Here is a 17,934-nt window from a genome sequence, read left to right on the forward strand (position 1 = left end):
CGCACATTCTTAGTTTTGAGAGAACCGACATTAATAGCTATTAAGTTAAGTCTGAAACTGTGTGGCATTGTTAATTACCTCCAGTCATGTAATTTATTGAACTTACAAAACTTAAGTTCTTGAGTGCTATGACTAATTATAAGATTGGAAATTAATCCAGAAGTGGAAATTACAGCCATACTTGAAAATGTCTCTCAGGCAACTTTGATCATTTTCACATGCTTTTATCCCCAGGTCTCTACGAGGAGATCCGTCAGTGCCGTGAGGCCTGTGGAGAAGCTCATATGAAAACAATCCTGGCAACAGGTGAACTGGGGTCCCTTGCTAATGTCTACAAAGCCAGCATGATTGCTATGATGGCAGGTAAATATACGTGGTTTTCTTTTTAAGCTAAGAATGGTTTTGCTATGTTATTTGAAGTTGCGAAAGTTTAGTTTTGCCGATAGTAGGCAAAAACTATTATGCAGCAATTACTGAAGTTGCAGGTGTAGTAATGAAGTATCACTTGTTTTGTATAACCTACAAAAACTGCATGAAATGTTAAATAACACTTAAAACTGCTAAATGACAAAATTTGTAGGAACAAATACTCGTCAAATGTCTGATCCTTGATATTTTTAATAAGGACACATACATTTGGGGCAGATACGCAAGTTATCCAGGCAGTTGTGGGGAACTACAGATGTGGTGTAGGTAGATGGCTCATAGGCTTATTTTAAATGCAGGGGGAACTTCCCTGTGAAGATTTGTGCTGACAGCTCTCATTTCTGGTTTGCGATCGCTTCTTCTAACCACCTCTATGAGAGTGCGACTGGGGAAACCAACTGTGCTGGTAATGCAGCGAGGGGAAGAACGCTGCGCGCTCCAGCAGGCGCTGGGATGGGCTTGGTCGTAACTGGTTTTAATTGGCACACTCAAAAGCAGTGGCACTCACTACCAATTGCTTGTGGTACTCGCAAGCAATTAATTGGCGCTTCGAGAGGTGTTCAGTCTTCCCTGCCTAAACATCTGACCCGATACTTAGGAGCCTGTCTTTTATTCTGAACCTTTCAGCGAAGACACACATTCCTATGAACAGGATAGAGTTTTTAGGGGCTACGTATAGTTTGTAGGTATTGCTTTTTTTCATAGCTATAGCCATTGCAGACTGAATGTAGCGAAGCACCCATTTGAGCCCAGATTTATAGCAGGATAGTCTCTCTGCAGCTTTGGGTCTGTGCTGGGACAATTTTCCTTAGTTTAGTTCTTTGAACTTTTTTCTAGACATCTGCGTCTTCCACTGTGCTTGAAAGAGGGCTCTTCAAGTATATTGGTAGAGAGAAATGTAAAGATATACTAAGAACCACTTGAATTAGTCTGTCTTCTAAACTTTCCCTTGTTTTTGTGTTGATTTTTTTTTCTACTATAAGCTCTTCAGACCTGGAATGTCTTCTTGTTTTAGAGCAAGAAAAAAATCATCCAAGTGTCTTGTCAGTATTTAAATAAATATGCAACTTGCTGCTGACCTCATTGTCTCCTTACACAACACTATGCTTATCTACTTCAAATGGAATGGGAAGCATTTCAGGCTTTTTACATGCTCAGCTACAATGTCAATTAGTATCATTAGATACAGCGGATCAGTATTATGCCAGTAAATATTGCTTTTAATTAGAAGAAGTGTAAGAAATACACATTTCCTGTCATTTAAACTGATGTACTAATCATTATGATCGCGTTTTGTAACATGAAGTAGTGAAAAATTCAGGTTGTAAAGCATTAAACGTTTCCAGACTTTTGCTGGTGTAGTTTTTTTGAAATACAGCAGATGGCTCTATTGTTAATGATTTTCCTTGCATAGTTACTCATTTTACAAGATACATATCCATCTCAATATATGCAGTAATTTCCTTATTTCAGTCTTTTGCTTTTTCTTTGTGGGTAGGTGTAAAAATAAGAATTTTTGGTGCCCTATGTTACATGTATTGAGGGACAGATTTTCAGACTCTGACTTGTCAGAACCGCTGAGAACCTCAAATTACAGTTGAATTTTGTTTGATTTATGTATTTGTAGCATTTTGGGGAGAAAGTAATTTGTCACAGCAGTTTTAAATTCTAATTTCAGTATCCATATATTTTTTTTCAACTGGTGCCATGATTTAAAAGAAAGAAATAAAAAAAAGCAGATGATCGTGTGGATATGGCAGGCCTTGGCAACTTTTATCTGAAGATAAAAAAGCAAAAACTATGATAAATTTGACCCTAGTAATTAGATTTGTATGGGGAAATTAGTTACACAGTATAGTGGATCAACTGCAAAACTGGCTTTAGAAGCTTTTGCTGCATCTGGCCAATTGCTCCCGTCCTTTACACCAAAATTTGCTGCTCCTTCACCTGTGCTGTTAGAAGTGCTCCTCATGCTGCATTGTAAGCTGAGTTTTCAAAGTAATACAGTTGAAATTACTCCCGAAAAGGGATAACTACTTTGCTGTGTGTTTTTTGTGATTGGTTGGCAATATGTTTTTTCTTTTTTAAGTGGTCACAGCCTCAGTAATCTGGTTTACAGCTTCCCCTTGCATGCGATTGTATCAGTGCAACTGAGGACAAGGTGTGCAGTCCTTAAACTTTTTTTGCTTCACTTCACTTCGCTATGCATAATGTAAGCCTATCATGTAGGGAGCACAAATTCCTAGACATACAGATGTTTATGTTGCCCTTGCTGAGCATGCACACATTCACCTAGGTCCTGAAGCACAAAGCCACTAGATGTGTTGCAACGTGTATAGAAAATGTATATATTTCCCATGTGTCTCATTTGTGAGATTCGGAAGGCTGAGAGAGTAACACAGTGCTGATTTATCAGTAGCTCCGTCATTAAAAAGCTTGCCTGGGTTGTCTGGGACCTGGTCTCTTCTCCCACACAAAGGTCAATTTTACTGTGTATTTGCTGTTAAGGATCTCGGTCCCTTCTAATGAAGTTGCTCTGCTTTGCACAAAGCAATTAACTGAACAGGGAGTACAACCCAGATGTCGCCTCTCCCAAACAGCTTTCCAAAATTTGTATACAGTCTTCTTTGTGGTGGCTTGAGGAGTTGTTGGTGTCTGCTGGGAACCACAGCATGTTGCATTTAGTTTCAGCTCAGCCACCGGACAGGAGGCCAGCTGCACACATCACTGACCTGAAAAGGGATGGTAAAAGGCCAAAAAACGTGCACCTCCTCATTGACTGGGATCTTAAGAGAATGCTAAGGGCCGTGCTCAAGCTGGGATGCTGTGCCCATGCACTTTTACGTTCAAAGCAGATTGCGTAGGCTGCTTCTGTAGGCAAATACCTGTACTCTGAATCACAGCCCTTGGGGGACTCGGCAGAAGCCGTTCACCGCCCTCCAGTGAGTGAGGCTGAGCCCAGTCAAACGTGCAGATCCCAGCAGTGCACTAGACGCGGAGGCCAGTTGTAGAAATGGTGCTTGGGTACAAAATATTAATGCTTGCACCTGCAAGAACTTGGGGGAAACGTGTTGCTTCATAGTGAAGCGTGAGAATAATTCGCCTCTATTTGACGCAGTGGCTCTTGGGTCCTCCTGTGCCTGAAATCATATCTCCAAAGTACCACGACTACTTTTTCTTCCTTCGTTAGCACAGTACATAAGGAGAAAGGCATCAGAATGGGAGCAGGCACCCAGTTCTCTTAAATTCTTTTAACCATAGCTTTACAGACTTGACTGACATGCGATAAATTCTTCTGGAATATTTAAGAACCTATTTCTGAGTGAAAGAGGCTGACAGCCCTCTTGGGACAGTGACTCACCTGGCAGGAATAATCCTTGCAGTGCCGAGGAGGACATAATGGCAGGTAGGATTGCACATAAGTGTCTCCGTGTCACTACCAAAGGAGCACGTTGTTTTCAGAAAGCTGACCAAAATAAAATCTCAGCATGGAATCAGGGATTTTTTGGTCATTGGTTTATAACACCCACTGCCATTTCTTGAGCTTCTTGAAGTCCTGACGGTGGTTTGAGTACATGAGGTTCTCAAGGGCAACTGACTGCATCTTTGACTATACCAGACAGCTTCCAGACAAGGAGTAGAGCAAACTAATTTGTGGTTTTCACTGTCTGGTGTATACTTGTGTGAGTCACGTCCATTTCTACAGGAGACACTCAAATCTGTGACTTCTTAGCCTCTTGGAATAAACAGTCCTAAGGAACACAAATGTTGCCTGACTCCCCCGTACCAGTGGGAACTATTCGGTATTTCTTCATCATGGTGTCTTTAAAAAAGAAACAGGTCTTGTACACAGCTCTCTTATGAGAGGTAGGCCATTTTTTAACTTTTATTTTTTGACACAAACATGAGAAGCTGCCAAGGAAGTGAGACAAAGAAGGGAAAGATGATAAACTTGCAGTGGGAAAGGAACACTTCAGTAAAGGTGTGAATGACTTAATTGCATATTTCAGTCATATATAAGGTTTTTATTTTGGAAAATCACATTTTAACCGTATAACCTAATTATAAAATCTTTATTGTTCTGTGTAACAGTTCATATTAATTAAGATATGCAGACTGGGGGAGAGGTGGAGGAAGTGATTAAGTAAATGTACTTTACTTTAAAAGTGTAAACTCTGTATGATTTTGACTGTGAAAGCTGGTCTTGATAGTACAGCTCCTTTTACATCACTCTTTGGGAAGCTAAAGGAAACACAGCAGTGACATGTGAAAGATATTTATTTTAATTATATATTTGTAAACAAGTACCTGTGGAAAGATCAGGAAAGAGTGATGTATGTCTTCTGCAGCTCTACTAAACATATGGGTTTAAAACAATATTTTCATAGGTCATTAGGCAGTTAGTTAAATAAATTGTAAGTTGAGATACTGACTAATGTAAAAATTGAATTTAGAAAGGGAATGAGTTAGTGCTAAAACTAAATTCTGAAGTCTCTAGCACAGAAAACCCTGCAAAAAGTAGCAGAAGATGGCTGAGGCAACAATGTCTCTGATGCTAGTAGTCCAGCAGAAGAAAATTAAAACACATTAGATGTGTGAGCAGAAGTTTTTTAGATGCTTTGGTAGTGTTCATTCCAAAATGAACAGAAATAATATAGCCAAACGGTGAAGAAAAGCTGTGTCTTGCTGTTCTCATGAGAGTCCAGTATCAGTCCTTCCAGGCTTCAGCCTGCTTTACAGGAGTGGTTCCAGTTAATACACACTTATCATTTTCACAGAAAACCTTACCAAAACTTAAAGGCACAAATAGGTTGGCCTTGTGCTGGATCCAGGGAGAGACCGGCTGAGGGCTGTAGTGTCCAGTCTTTATCTGTAAAAGCAGAGAGCAGTGCCACGAGGTTCCCGCAAAGAAAACTCGGGATGTGGGAGTACTGCATGAAGAGGTTTCCTCCGAAATCTTGAAGACCGGAACATCTCACTGCACAAAAGCCTGGTCCTGAATTAAGGAAAGATAACACTTTAATAATTGTAAGAAGAGAGAGTCTAAGAAATGTGGTTTGGAACATCGCAGGACAATGCCTGACTACGCAAAGCTTTTATCCCAGCTCTAAATAAGGTTTTTATACTGTCATTAATATCGGTACAGATCCATTTTTAGTATGAATAATGGGAAGACAAATTCTGAGGCACCAATAGCTGCTGTTGTTTTGAGTACTGTTTTGCAAAGATTTGTTTTGAGCAGGGTTAGGTGGTATGGCTGTAAACATGCTAGCAGCTGTCTAGGTGCAAAGGATGACTTTTCTACTGCTGGATGTGGACTGCTGTGATCCAAAACTTCTACCAAGCAAATGTTTCATGAAAAATGAAAGAGAAGAAAGGAAACCAAACTAGCAAAATTTGACTGAAAAGCTAGGCATGCTTTGTGCAGATGCGACAAACATAGGAAACAAGACTACTGAATAAGTGATAGTACTTGGCACTTAGATAGCACTTTACGTCTTCAAACCACATACTGACATTAGCGGAATAAATCTTAGAATCGCCCTGTGAAGTATGAGGCAAAGATAATAACAGACAAGTCAAAAGTCAAGCTGAGATCAGTTGTGAGTTCCTGGCTTTAAATCCCACGCTCAAACCGAAAGTTGAGGATCCCCTCAATAGCATGTGAGTTGTATTATGTTTAAAGAAAAGTTTGATTTAATTATGTATCTACAACTTCAGCTGTAATTTGATACTAAGTCAGTCAGTTATTAGAGCATTTCTGGATGAAAGGCAAACCAAGGGAGGAGACTTGATAACACATGTAAAACAAGATTTCAATTTGTGTCTCGTTTTACACATCTGAAATAAAACCAACTGTACTGAGTTTACAGTTTATCTGTAAAGGGTGCACTTTACCCTGTAAAAGGTCCATCAGAAATCAGGGACAATGCATGGCTGTCATCTTCTAAAAGCAGACTGGGTCAAAATTGGCATCTCCTTTCTACAGATGTGAACTGTCTCCGAGTGCTTTCCAGGGTGACAGATGATGTCAAGCTCTTGTCTGCAGGTCCAGTTTAGGGCTGGGGACAAGCTAGGAAGTCCTTACTCTTCTGAATGTATAGGAAGAGGACTTACCACCTGACTGGTGACTAAGGCTTTCTCGGTCACAGTCTGGTGGCCGTTTCGTCTCTCCGTCCAACCAAGCAGGAGTCAGTGAGTTCAAGGTGTGATGGGGATTGCTTGCTGTTCCAGCTTGGCTGAGCTGTGCTCACTGGCAGAGGAAGGCAGATGTTGAAAGACAGTGTATTCTTGCATCTGGCTGCTTGTCTTCAGAGGACAACGTGCAGTGCAGAGACTTCTCCCACCTGTGTTGTCAAATGGTAGAGAATAATCCCAATTTTCTTTGGCTGTGATCTTCTGGCAGTACAGATTAGATCTAGCGTGGGCATGAGCACATTTCTGAATTTCTGACAGTTTACTGAGAGCGCATAAAATGATGTTTATGTCAGCTGTCTTCTGTCTGCATGCATGCAGACAATGCCTCATTTGTCCAAAGATCTGCCCGTTCCTTCAAAATTTTTAGATAAATATGAACTTGCAGAGTTTGTACTACTTCAGCACTTTGCATCATGCAGATGCAGTGTTGTATGTCATTTTAGGAACATAGCCTTGAATACGCAGAAGTGGTTGCAGTTGGCTGCTGTAAGAAGCTCATCAGGACAGTAATTAACACTATGGAATTATATTAGTAGTTGATAAGTTTTCTGTTGTTTGTTGCAGCAGATGTCCTGCATTCCACATAGTCTGCGGTTGTTCTGCATGTTCAGAGGTGTGGTTAGCATCACTGAAAGTTTAATGCAAGGAATGAGAACAAAACACGTGTGGAAAACCAAGATACAGAGTAGGTCAGAGTGACACAGTCTGTCTCAGAATTTTGAATGATATTATGGACTAAAAAAGTTTTTGAATTAGGAGTTAGATCAAAAGATGGATAGTCTTTAAATACAATCAGTCTAAAAGAGGTCTCTACAGGAACAAGTGACTTCATTTATCCTGGTACAGAGTGGGGGCAGGGGAGGATAAAAAAGCCAGTGGTGTAAAAATGCAGATAGCTGCATGTTCAGTAAGGCAGTACAAGGCTGCTCCCTTAAATGGTGTAATTGCCTACGAGCTTAACAGTGATACTGCAGCTAATCACTAGAAATAATGTAGGCGTGATAGATAAGCTTGGAGTTGAAAAGTTCTAACAAAGCAATCACAATATCCTCAGGTTTGAATTACTGATGAGAGTCCATACAAAGAGCAGTAGCACAAAAAGACGTTGGGCTTGTGTAAAGGAGACCTTGAAGGAATGCAAAATGAGACTTAAAAATCTGTCTGGAACTCAATAATGTATGTACAGGGAATCAGAAGTGAAGGAATGGAAAGTGGTTGAGAAACACTAGGGCAGGCTCTAATTAAAAGTCTTTTCATTAGATTCTAAAGAGCAACAGAACCCTGTGTGGATAAGTAGAGGACAGAAGTAATATGTAAGAGAAACAGAGATGTTGGGGGGAAAAAAAGATACAAAGAGTCTGCGAAGGGAGAACAGAGTTAGAGTGTATATAGTAAAGCCTCATTTGTTTGCAGTTTGTTAAGCTAGAAACTCAGGCGTGCATGCAATGCCATGTTTTGTTATGCATTTATTTATGTGCTTACTGAACTGTGCACTAACCTATACAGCCATATCTGAGGGGAGATAGTTGTCTGGGGCCATTCATATTTGTCATACCGGGATGCCTGGCAAGGCAACAGTTTGCTAATTTTGGGAAAGTGTCTCTTCTGTTAATGGTATTCTACTGTAATCAGAAAATAGCAATATACACCCTTTACTGAAGTCAAAGAAGAAATACCAGTGTAAAACAGATGACATTTGTCAGCTCTGTACCTGTTTGTTTGATTTTGTGTTATCCACAACATTGCTTCACTTTCTTCCTCCACGTCCCCATTTACTCATAGAAACTGTGCTATTTCCAAGCACTTCTCACCAGAAGAATACCAAGTTAAGTCAGGGAGCCAGAAGATGGGTAGGATTGTTTTGAGGTAGCAGAATGACTCCTAACTTATCGTTATCAGCTTTGACAACTCTGTTAGCTTCTCTGTTTTTCCGTATGTAAAATTAACATTGCACATTTTATAAGACCTCCGTGAGGTCTAGTAAATTAAGATATAAGCAGAAATACATTCCTCTCATTAGAAGGCAGAAATTTTCTGTGTGTGAAGATGGAATACCCTTGGTCACAACTGAAATGGGGAAACGGAGCAAGAGAAAGTCTGGAAATTTTCTGGTGGGAGCTGCTGACTCCGATTTCCTAGGACAGCCAGCTCTGGGAGCAACAGTGGAGGTGGGAGCTGGCACAGCTTGCCGTGATACTCTAGGCTGATGGCGTCATGCACTGCACGATTGACCAGCATTGCCCATAGCAGCAGGGAGGTCGCCTCCCTTCTGCGGTTTTCATAGCACTCCACTCAAAATGTTCTTTTAAATTGAAGAGTTTTGCCGTGCCTCCTGTACGCCTGTTTTGCTGTGCTTTGGTGTTCTCCCTGCCCTGAGCAAAATGGAATGAGCAGCATGCCCCTACGTGAAATTGTAGAGCAGCAGGAGTGCGATAACTCCCAAATCCCAGGACTTGTCACTGGATCTCAGAGGAGGGTCGGAACCCTGATCTGCGGATTTCTGCTTCTTGACCTGTGAGAAAGTGGCTAATTCTTTATGCTTCAGCCTTTGAAACTGGTTGTGAAATAGTAGGTTACAGTGAGTAGGCAGGTACTGACAATATAACAGACAGTTGAGAGGGGTCAGCCCTCTATTAGCAAACTACCTTAAATACCTGAATAGCATTTTTCTTTTGCTGGTATTCAAGATCTTTGCAAAGCGTGTTAATTAAGGAATATCTAAATGGTATACTTTCAATTTATAACAACTGATGCAGAGAGGTGAGAAAGCACCCTTGTTGCGTTAATTTTCCCCATGAATGAAACCTTGTTTCTATGTTAAATAATTTGTTAGAATTTGAGTTAAAACTTCTGAAGTTTCATATCACCTCAGACTGAGAAATCGTTGCACAGTGAATAGTTCTAGTCAAACATGCCATCAAAATAACACGGCTTCCTGGCAAAAAACTTTGCATCTGTGAAGCTCCAGCATTGAAGGTAATGGTTTGAGAGAATGCAATTTTAAAACATGAAAATATTATGTAAAATCAATAGATGTACAGGGTACTATTTATTTCTCTGATATTTTGGGTTGTTTTTTTATTGTGTTAGCAGCAGGTGTTAAATTCTACTAAACCAGTGAAAAATAGAAATAAATATTTAATTTACTGTATCTATCAATTTTACAAAATTGGCTTATGAAATATTAAAGTATCTTTTAAGAGATTGCAAGTAGGAACACTAGTTAGAAAATCCAGTCCCTTAACAGAAACTTAATATAGATGTGGAAATAAACTCGGCATGATTTTAGGGTTGTAGGTCCTGGAATTTTTTTGTTGCTTTTTAAGGTGGAAAGGCCTAGTAATCGTGCTTGTCTAATTTGAAAGTATATACTCATGACAGCAGAAATGTGAAATTAGACTTCCAAAGAGAAAGATGTTGAACGGAAAAATACACAAGGAATATGTGACCTTGAACATCAATAGGTTATTTTAAAACTCTATGGCCACTCATTTGATTAAACCCGTTTAATCATAAGGCAAAGCAATACAGCAGAAAACAAAGAAGCATAACAAGAGGTGGACACAAACATAAGTGAAATACAGCTTGAGACATAGAAGTGGGACAAAAATCGTCATATGAAACAAGAAGTTTGCCATAAGGAGGTTATGGATAGTTTCCTTACCAATAAGCTGGATGTTAAACCACGCTGAGATCAATATAAAGACATCCAGTTAACAGATCATGTCCTCATGGTACTAACGCTGTATTTCAAAGTGTTACATCATTGAGTGCAGAGGGACAAGCTGAGTGCTGGGTATGCATGATGCTACAAACACAGTCCTCGCTGAGCTGAACAGGACTGCCTATTTGAACGCAAACATTTAAGCTTGTGTTTAACATTTTCCCTTCCTTCTAAATGTAAGTTTTTAACTGGAATTTAAGAAGTCTTCTTAATAGACTTTGTCAGTCTTTTCTGAAAGGAAAATATTTCTATCAGAATAGGACCACAGACTATAGCAATATTCTTCAGCAATGTGCTCATTTCAGTGGTGTTTGGAAGGAAAGCTCCATGACTTTTTCCAGCTTGCCCCTGTGGTTGCTTGCAGTATTTTTGGTGAGTTGCACAAGGGACTTGAACTTCCTTGGTAGGTACCTGGGTTACTTGGAGCTCGTCTTCCAGGCTTTCTGCGCTCCTTTGACCCGTGTTGCCAAAGTGCAGCCCGTATATGGAAGGTGGTGTAAGGAATGGAAGATATTCCCTTCTTTGATACTATATTTTGGAATTTCAACCCCTGGGAAATGTTCCTGATTTATGTATTTTTTAATTCCTTTTCTGAAATTAATTTCAGCATCTCTCAGATAAGACAATTTCTAGTTTCTGACTATGCTTACTTTATAGTTACCAGAGACAATACCTTTCCCAGAGCTGCCTGTAACAGTCCTGCTTTTGAGAGGATTTTTTCAAAGACAAAGATGACAGCAAAGTCCATAGTCTTCATGGCAAGTCAACAGGGATCTGACATCTGATTGTCATATGCACTTTTGATGTTTCTTCCCCTCTAGCATTTGTGCTATAAAGTGATTTCCCTGCAGTGTACAACTGCAGATGATTTCTCAAGTTGAGTTCTCCCTAAATCTAAGATGTAGAAAAACTTCCTCCTTGATGATGGCAGGACTTTTTCCTAAGCAAAAAGTCTTCCTTCCGTCACCTTTGCAGTTACACTGCCAATCCAATGTCCAATTCACCAGCCTATCCCAAACATTGCAGAGGTGAAGCCTTGTAGTTTATCAAGGAGACTTGTTAATCCATCTCTAATGGACCAAAAAGGAAACAGGTGATGTTCCATATTCTGTGCAGCACATTAAACTTAAATTATGCAATGCAAAATAGTGAATCATATATCTTCAAAAGCCTGCTTCCCACTGGAAAATGGACGTGTAGAGAGCTCAAAGGAAACACAAAGCCTTACACGTAAATGAAGCTTTGAAACAAACCCAAGCCCCAGGATGAGAAAGCAGCTGGGTGGGGTGTGATGGAAGGGGGTGCCACGTTTCTCGTGGCTTTTGGTCCCCAGTAAGAGGAGGGGTAGCATTTTCAGGTGGTGCTCTGATGACAAGATAGCATATAAATGCTGTTGGTATCTAACTGGTTACTTTTATGTTGTAATCAGGTAATGTGTTTGCAGCTTCTCTGGATGTAAGCAAATTTAGCTTCACAGCAGTTTGCTTGGTTGCCGGTTGCAGCACGGTTGCAGCTTCGAGGCAGGCTCCTCTGGGAGCTTCAGCTGGATGGACGATGTGCTGCTGTAGCAATGCCATTTCCAGCCATTTCCAGCGCCTGGGTTAGAATTACAGCTCACTTAGCTTTAAACTAACTGTCTCCAGAGCGTAATGCAGAAATGCTGGTTCGTTGCTTAGAAGTAAAACAAAAAAGTCCTAGTAAAATAAACAGAGCTATTCTGTGCTTTCAAACAACTTCTTGGTGAGTTCATTTGCAGGGACTTGCTTGTATAAGGAAGTAAAAACTGAAGGCAGGAGAGAAACCTGGGAAGAAAGTAATTTCTGCTGAAATGTTCAAGAGATTAAGTACAAAAAAAAAAAAAAAGTGAGGGGTAGAGAGAGGCCTTTTGGTTTGAAGGGCTCCTGTGCCTTTTTTGCTGTCTTAAGAACAGTTTTGGAGTGAAACACAGGAACATGGAGATCACTTTGCAATCTGTGTATAAAAATGCTGCAGATGAGAACAAATAATTATGAATTACTAACACCACTGCATTTTGTTACTCAGAAATAATTCAGAGAAGGGTTCTCCCAGTTGAGGTTTTGTGAGGTTCATGAAAGACAGAAGCAAGAAAGGAGCTAAGATTATTTGAGTGGAATTTTTAAGTGGCAGAAGACAAAGGGAAGGTAAGAAAAGAATCCGTTCAAGTTGGAAGGAGGTTACTAGTATGGCATTTGAGGTATCAGCAATGCATTCTGTATTATTCACGGCCGTAACTCTGGTATGGCTTGTAGGTTTTCTACGTTTTCATTTGCTAAATTAGGTGGGACATCACATAAAGAGTAAAGTAGTCAGTGAAACGTAGAAAGGTTTAGATCATCATGTTCATACTAAGCTTGTAGACGCCTTTCCACAAAATGTGTAACTTTTTAATGTTAATTTACTAGTGAATAATTTAGAAATACCTGTTTATTTTTTAATAAAAAAGAAGATATAAATTGGATGAGTGTTCCTAATGTTACTTACAGCTGCCCTGAGCAGATGTTGGGGAGTCTTAGTGGTATGCTAGACCAAAATAAGTTTTATGAATAAACAAACAATTTATTTTTACTACCAACTCTTTCAGGCTGATTCTCTCCCAGATTGACAGTAAATGGCTTTTTAAAGTCTCCTCATAAATAATTACCTTTCTTGTGCCACTTTTTTTCTAGGCACTTGGATTTTAATTATGATGATGAACAGTTTTAATAAGTTGTTAAATAATTTTATCTTTTTAGGGCTGAATCCATTTTCCATTCCTCTTTGATTTCATTCGTTCCTGGATTTTCAATCCTTTCAATTCTTGCTAGTTCACTTGATATTGCACTTTCACTCCCCCTTATAAATTCACATTGGAGAAGCAAACAGCATGCAGCAGCATCTTCTTCTTCTGAACTCTATGCACACACCCCCACCTTAGCTTGCTGGTTAACAACAGTCTCCTGTTACTAGTAACCATTTGGTTTAACTCGGTCATTTTGATCACTGTAAGTCTGAAAAGATAGGTAATTAAATGGAGAGAATGAGGTTTTGCTTTGGGCTAATGTCTGGGGGCCTTAAAGCATTCTGCAGAAGATGGCTAGCAAAGTGAATACTGTGCTTAGTTGATAGATAAGGTATATACAGCGCTTCTATACTCACCTTCAGACCTGTGTTTTCCCATGTAAATAATTATTAGATGCCTACGTATGTAATTTGATGTAGAGAAATGCTGAACACATAATTCCCTGTGACTTAAGCTGTGATTCAGTATCTGTGAAGAACAGCTGCCTTATTGAAATGTATGCATCCCTATTGGGATGGTGGGGAGAAGAGACAAGTGAGAGGTTTTTAAACTTCCTGATTTTTAGTCTCATGGCATGATCAAGATTTACTTAATTAGAAGTGACTACTGTTAAAAACAAAAATCCCACAGATCGTGTTTAAACTTTTATAGTTTTCTTTCAGATTGTGTATGTCTCGTGATCCCACTCCTGACACTGAATAATTGGAGTCACTACAGAAAATAGTAATACCCATTTAGATATTGTTAGAAGTCATAGTTGAAAGTGTGGATCTTGCAAGGCTTTACTTTTATCAGGTTAGGGTCTGGCGGTTCTCATCAAATATCTGTTTCTTTGGAGTGCGGCCTTGGGTAGCTTTGCTTACTGTTATGGTCTGTATGACCAAAACGGAGCATGCTTAGGACCAAGCTCAAATGGAGAGACAGCACTGCAACTTTTTTACTATTTATGTCAGAAGCTTAGGATTACAGAAGGAAAGGTGTAGACCAGGCAGTCGTGCTTCCTGGTGTAGTGGTGGCACCATCACTGCCACTGCCGTTTGGCAAGTTACAGCTCAGTAAAAGACGGGTAATGTTTTGCTTCACCACTTCTATTTCTGAACGTGTAAGTGTGAATGAAGAGACCATTGCTACTGAAGTGAGGGTCTGAAATATTGCCATGCAAAGCTACAAACTTTAGATAGTGGTGTGTTGTTTTGGTTTTTTTTCAGACAGACATAAAATGTACTGTCTCAATGAATAGTGACATTTAATAACTTGCCACTAAATACCTATGAGAATATATATACATATAACACAAAGAGGGTTTGATACTCAGTTTCTTTCATTCACAGTATTTTTGTAAAAAGCGTGAAATGCTGAAGTACAAAATTATGCTATATATATTTAGTGGAGGTTCTCAAAAATGTAAAACCTATATATAAAACATAGATTTGAAGACTGAAGTATCATCTTCATTTTACCAGTGGGCTAACTAAATGTTCATTTCTATATCAGTTTCAACTATTTTTAACCAAAACCCAGGCAGTTGTTTTATCGGATTGTTGGTACTTTTGGTTTGAGATGCTCACCATGATTGCAGTCTGTGACCAAATCGGCACACAGGCTGTTGACAAATGAAGGTGGAGAAACAATGCCCCAGCATATTAAATACCTTTTTATGAGTTGCTGCCTATTTCTGATGGCGCTTAAGGGTCTTTTTTATTTCCTTCATTTTTTAAAGTAGTGCTCAGTAGACTGTTATGCCAGAAAAGTCTGACTGAATTTATCAGCAGCATGCCTTCATAAAGCATCCCTTTGAAATAAAATTGTTAGTTTTGCCATGTAAGCATCATTAATAATACAATGCGGGGGGTGGGGTGGGGGAGAGATTTCTTAAAAAACCAGAAGTGTGTCTTTCGCTGATGCCCAGCAGAGAGGTGCCTCCTGCTTGGAGTGTTGCTGCACAGTCAGGGGTTTTGGTTGGTTTTTTTCATCGAGGGGGGCTAGCAGGCTATTTGGTATTCAGGCTACCTGAAGAGCAGGAACCGTGTAAAACAACCCTATTGACAGTAGTGAAAACATCTGTCGGTACCTGGTAGTTGTCACCCGCACTGCAGCCTACACACGGTGGGCTTTTGCAAGTTTTGCCGGATGTCAAATTATCAAGGTGGGGAAAGAAGGAGGAAACACTCGGAGGGGCAAAAACTTCTGGGAAGGAGGAGCTGTGAGTAAGATCGGTATGTTTTAAAAACAACCATAGCTTGCCGTTTTACTATGCTGCCTTATGCGTAGGTAAGGCTTTCCAGGGTGTTACCCTTTGGATATTTGTCGCATCAGGAGAATGCCCACCACCTGCATCCAGGAAGTTCATGATAGAATCTATGTGTTTGTAAGTTGGTTGTGTTGGAGACGTTCAAGTATCATAAAAATTAAACTAAAAGTGCCTGACATTTTCCTAGGAATCTCATGATTACTGGAAGTGGAATATTCAGCCCTCTGTGCAAGCCCCTAAGTAACCTATTCTACCTGATTCATAAAAGCCAGGAGGAAACAAACACATCACGGATGAGTCTGGTGAGATCTGACACCTTAGATTTTAATTATTTTTTTTCCAGGCAAAGCCAAAAGCTTGACATTGGCCACGAAGTGCTCTCGGGAAATGCCTCTGATACTGGAAATCCCCCCAGTGCTGAAGCCCCGACCTGTGCCAGTCGCCTTTTTATGTGTAGGGAACAGCGTGGAAGAGGGGCTGACGCTGGCTGTTTGTCCTCTGCATGACAAAGAGGCTGGATGCTGGACAGATTCTGATTGTGGCATTAAGACATGACTTTTAAATCTCAAAAATCAATCCTGCCTTTCTCTGGGTTAGAGTCAGAACAGAATCTTAAACTGCTTTTATCATGAGGTGTTGAAAAACACTCAAAATGACATTGAAGTGTCATGATTTTGGCTGTATTATGTATGGTTTTTTTAAAAAATCTTTAAAATTCATAGCATCTTCTTGATAAAGTAGACTGATTTTCTACTTGTTTTGTTCAGTGTGGAGTATTTCCAAATGGATTTTAAACAGCTATTTCTTCAATTTGAGTAATTTTGTTACAAGCTAATAGACAATACGTGAGCATACCTGAGTTTTAATGTTAACGTATTTGTTTCAAAGTTGCTATCAACATTAAAAAGCACAAAGCTAAGTGTGGTTGCTAAAACACGGCATGCAATATGCCATGTAGTGCTGCGATTCTAAGCAGTCATGCATATTTATTATTTTCTTCCAATTTGCAGTGCTATTACTGGTAGATATATCAGGGTTTTAGCCTCAGTCTGTAATATGTCATGTACTGGACAACATTTTGAGAGACTGAGATGTATTGATCCAAAACCAAGAATGCCAAGAGGGAAAAAGCCTGACCTAGATCAGTGCTGTTTTAATTATATCGCAGTTTAGGATAGTTTATCATTGTTTAGGTTAGTTTAAGTGTGAACAAGTAAACGATGCAAGGCAATTCAGTGTTTGTAAAGGAAGCTTAATGGGTGAGATTTTCAAATCAAGTCTAGTTTCTCCTGCAGCGTTTTGCTTTTTCACCCAGCCCAGCAGGAGCACGTGTCTCGGTGCTGAGAACCTGAGTGCCCGCATCTAATCTGAAAGGAGAGGCCAACCTTTGTGCTGCTCCACCGAGGAGCAACAACCTGTTCTAGCGGCAACCTGTGTGTTACTAGTAAAGTGATGAGAATGAATGTTGTGGTTCCGTCTCAAACACCCAGCGTGCCTTAAGCTGCTGTACGTGGGACACTAACACTCTGCCAAAGCAGAGAAAGTCACCATCCCCCTCAGCCCCTGGCCACATTCATATCCCTGTACAGAGACAATGTATTATTTTATAATCTTTAGCTTTTTTTATGCAAATGATGACTTCTGGACATTAGGGTAATTTGCAGAATTCAGCCATCGCTGCCTTTGCAGCAAAGAGTCGGAACAAGGTGTTGAAAGATGTGACTGCCTTTTTTGTAGGTAGCCGCTGTGTAATTGTGGAGATGACGGTGGTGGTGGTGGCAATGAGAAGGAGCAAACCTGCTCCTCTGTGCCTCCATGCACGCTGCAGAGCACTTCTACTAGGTTTTATGCAGGTGCTGCAGCTACTCTCACCACTAGCACACTATCCATGCTTTTTTCAGTTGTTTGTGGTTCTTCTGCTCTCTTCCCCCATACTCCTCAGGTATGTTGGTAGCTGGTGCATCAGCCACATCTTAAAGCTAATGGTAACCGACACATTTTGTCCCCATGTACCACTTCTGCTACTACTTTCACCCTGTTTACTCTTCTCTCCACTGGGTAAAATGTGCCACAGCTGCCTGCTTCTGTTTTGTCATGGGTGTTGATCCAGAGGAGGACATGGGTTTGGGTATCTGGGGCCAGAGATGTGCCACCAACACTGCCTTCTGCCCTGGGTGTGCACAGGGATGTGCTCTCAAGCTGAGCCTATGCTAGAGTAGAAAGGAGATTTGCACTGATATCACTCGTATTTTGTACCTTGCTCAAAATCAGAAGGGGAGTGGCAAAAAATATCCCACAGAGCAGTCTGTAAAGGAAAACTGCGTTGCGAGTGGATAAGCTGAGAGGAAAGGTGCATTTTTTTCTCAGTGATTACAGTAAGGTTAGGATTAGGTTGTGAGATGCATTGATTTATTTCTTCTTTCTACCTTTGCCTCGTCATGTGTCATTAGGCAAACTGCTTAACCAGTTCCAGTAATGCCATCTGCAAAATGAAATAAGGTTAATATAGGTCATACACTGTAAAGCCCTTGAGTG

The 17,934-nt window shown here is 40.2% G+C and overlaps 1 protein-coding gene across 1 annotated transcript in view; it reads left to right on the forward strand.

Annotated features, from left to right (window-relative positions):
• DERA (deoxyribose-phosphate aldolase) overlaps positions 1–17,934 on the forward strand; it is a 56,278-nt gene that overhangs the window by 24,621 nt on the left and 13,723 nt on the right. The window contains exon 6 of the mRNA XM_074585490.1: positions 235–363. Coding sequence (XP_074441591.1) covers positions 235–363 — 129 coding nt within the window. The remainder of the gene's footprint in view (positions 1–234; positions 364–17,934) is intronic.

Source organism: Larus michahellis, chromosome 1 (genome assembly GCF_964199755.1).
Source record: "Larus michahellis chromosome 1, bLarMic1.1, whole genome shotgun sequence".
Classification (NCBI taxonomy): domain Eukaryota; kingdom Metazoa; phylum Chordata; class Aves; order Charadriiformes; family Laridae; genus Larus; species Larus michahellis.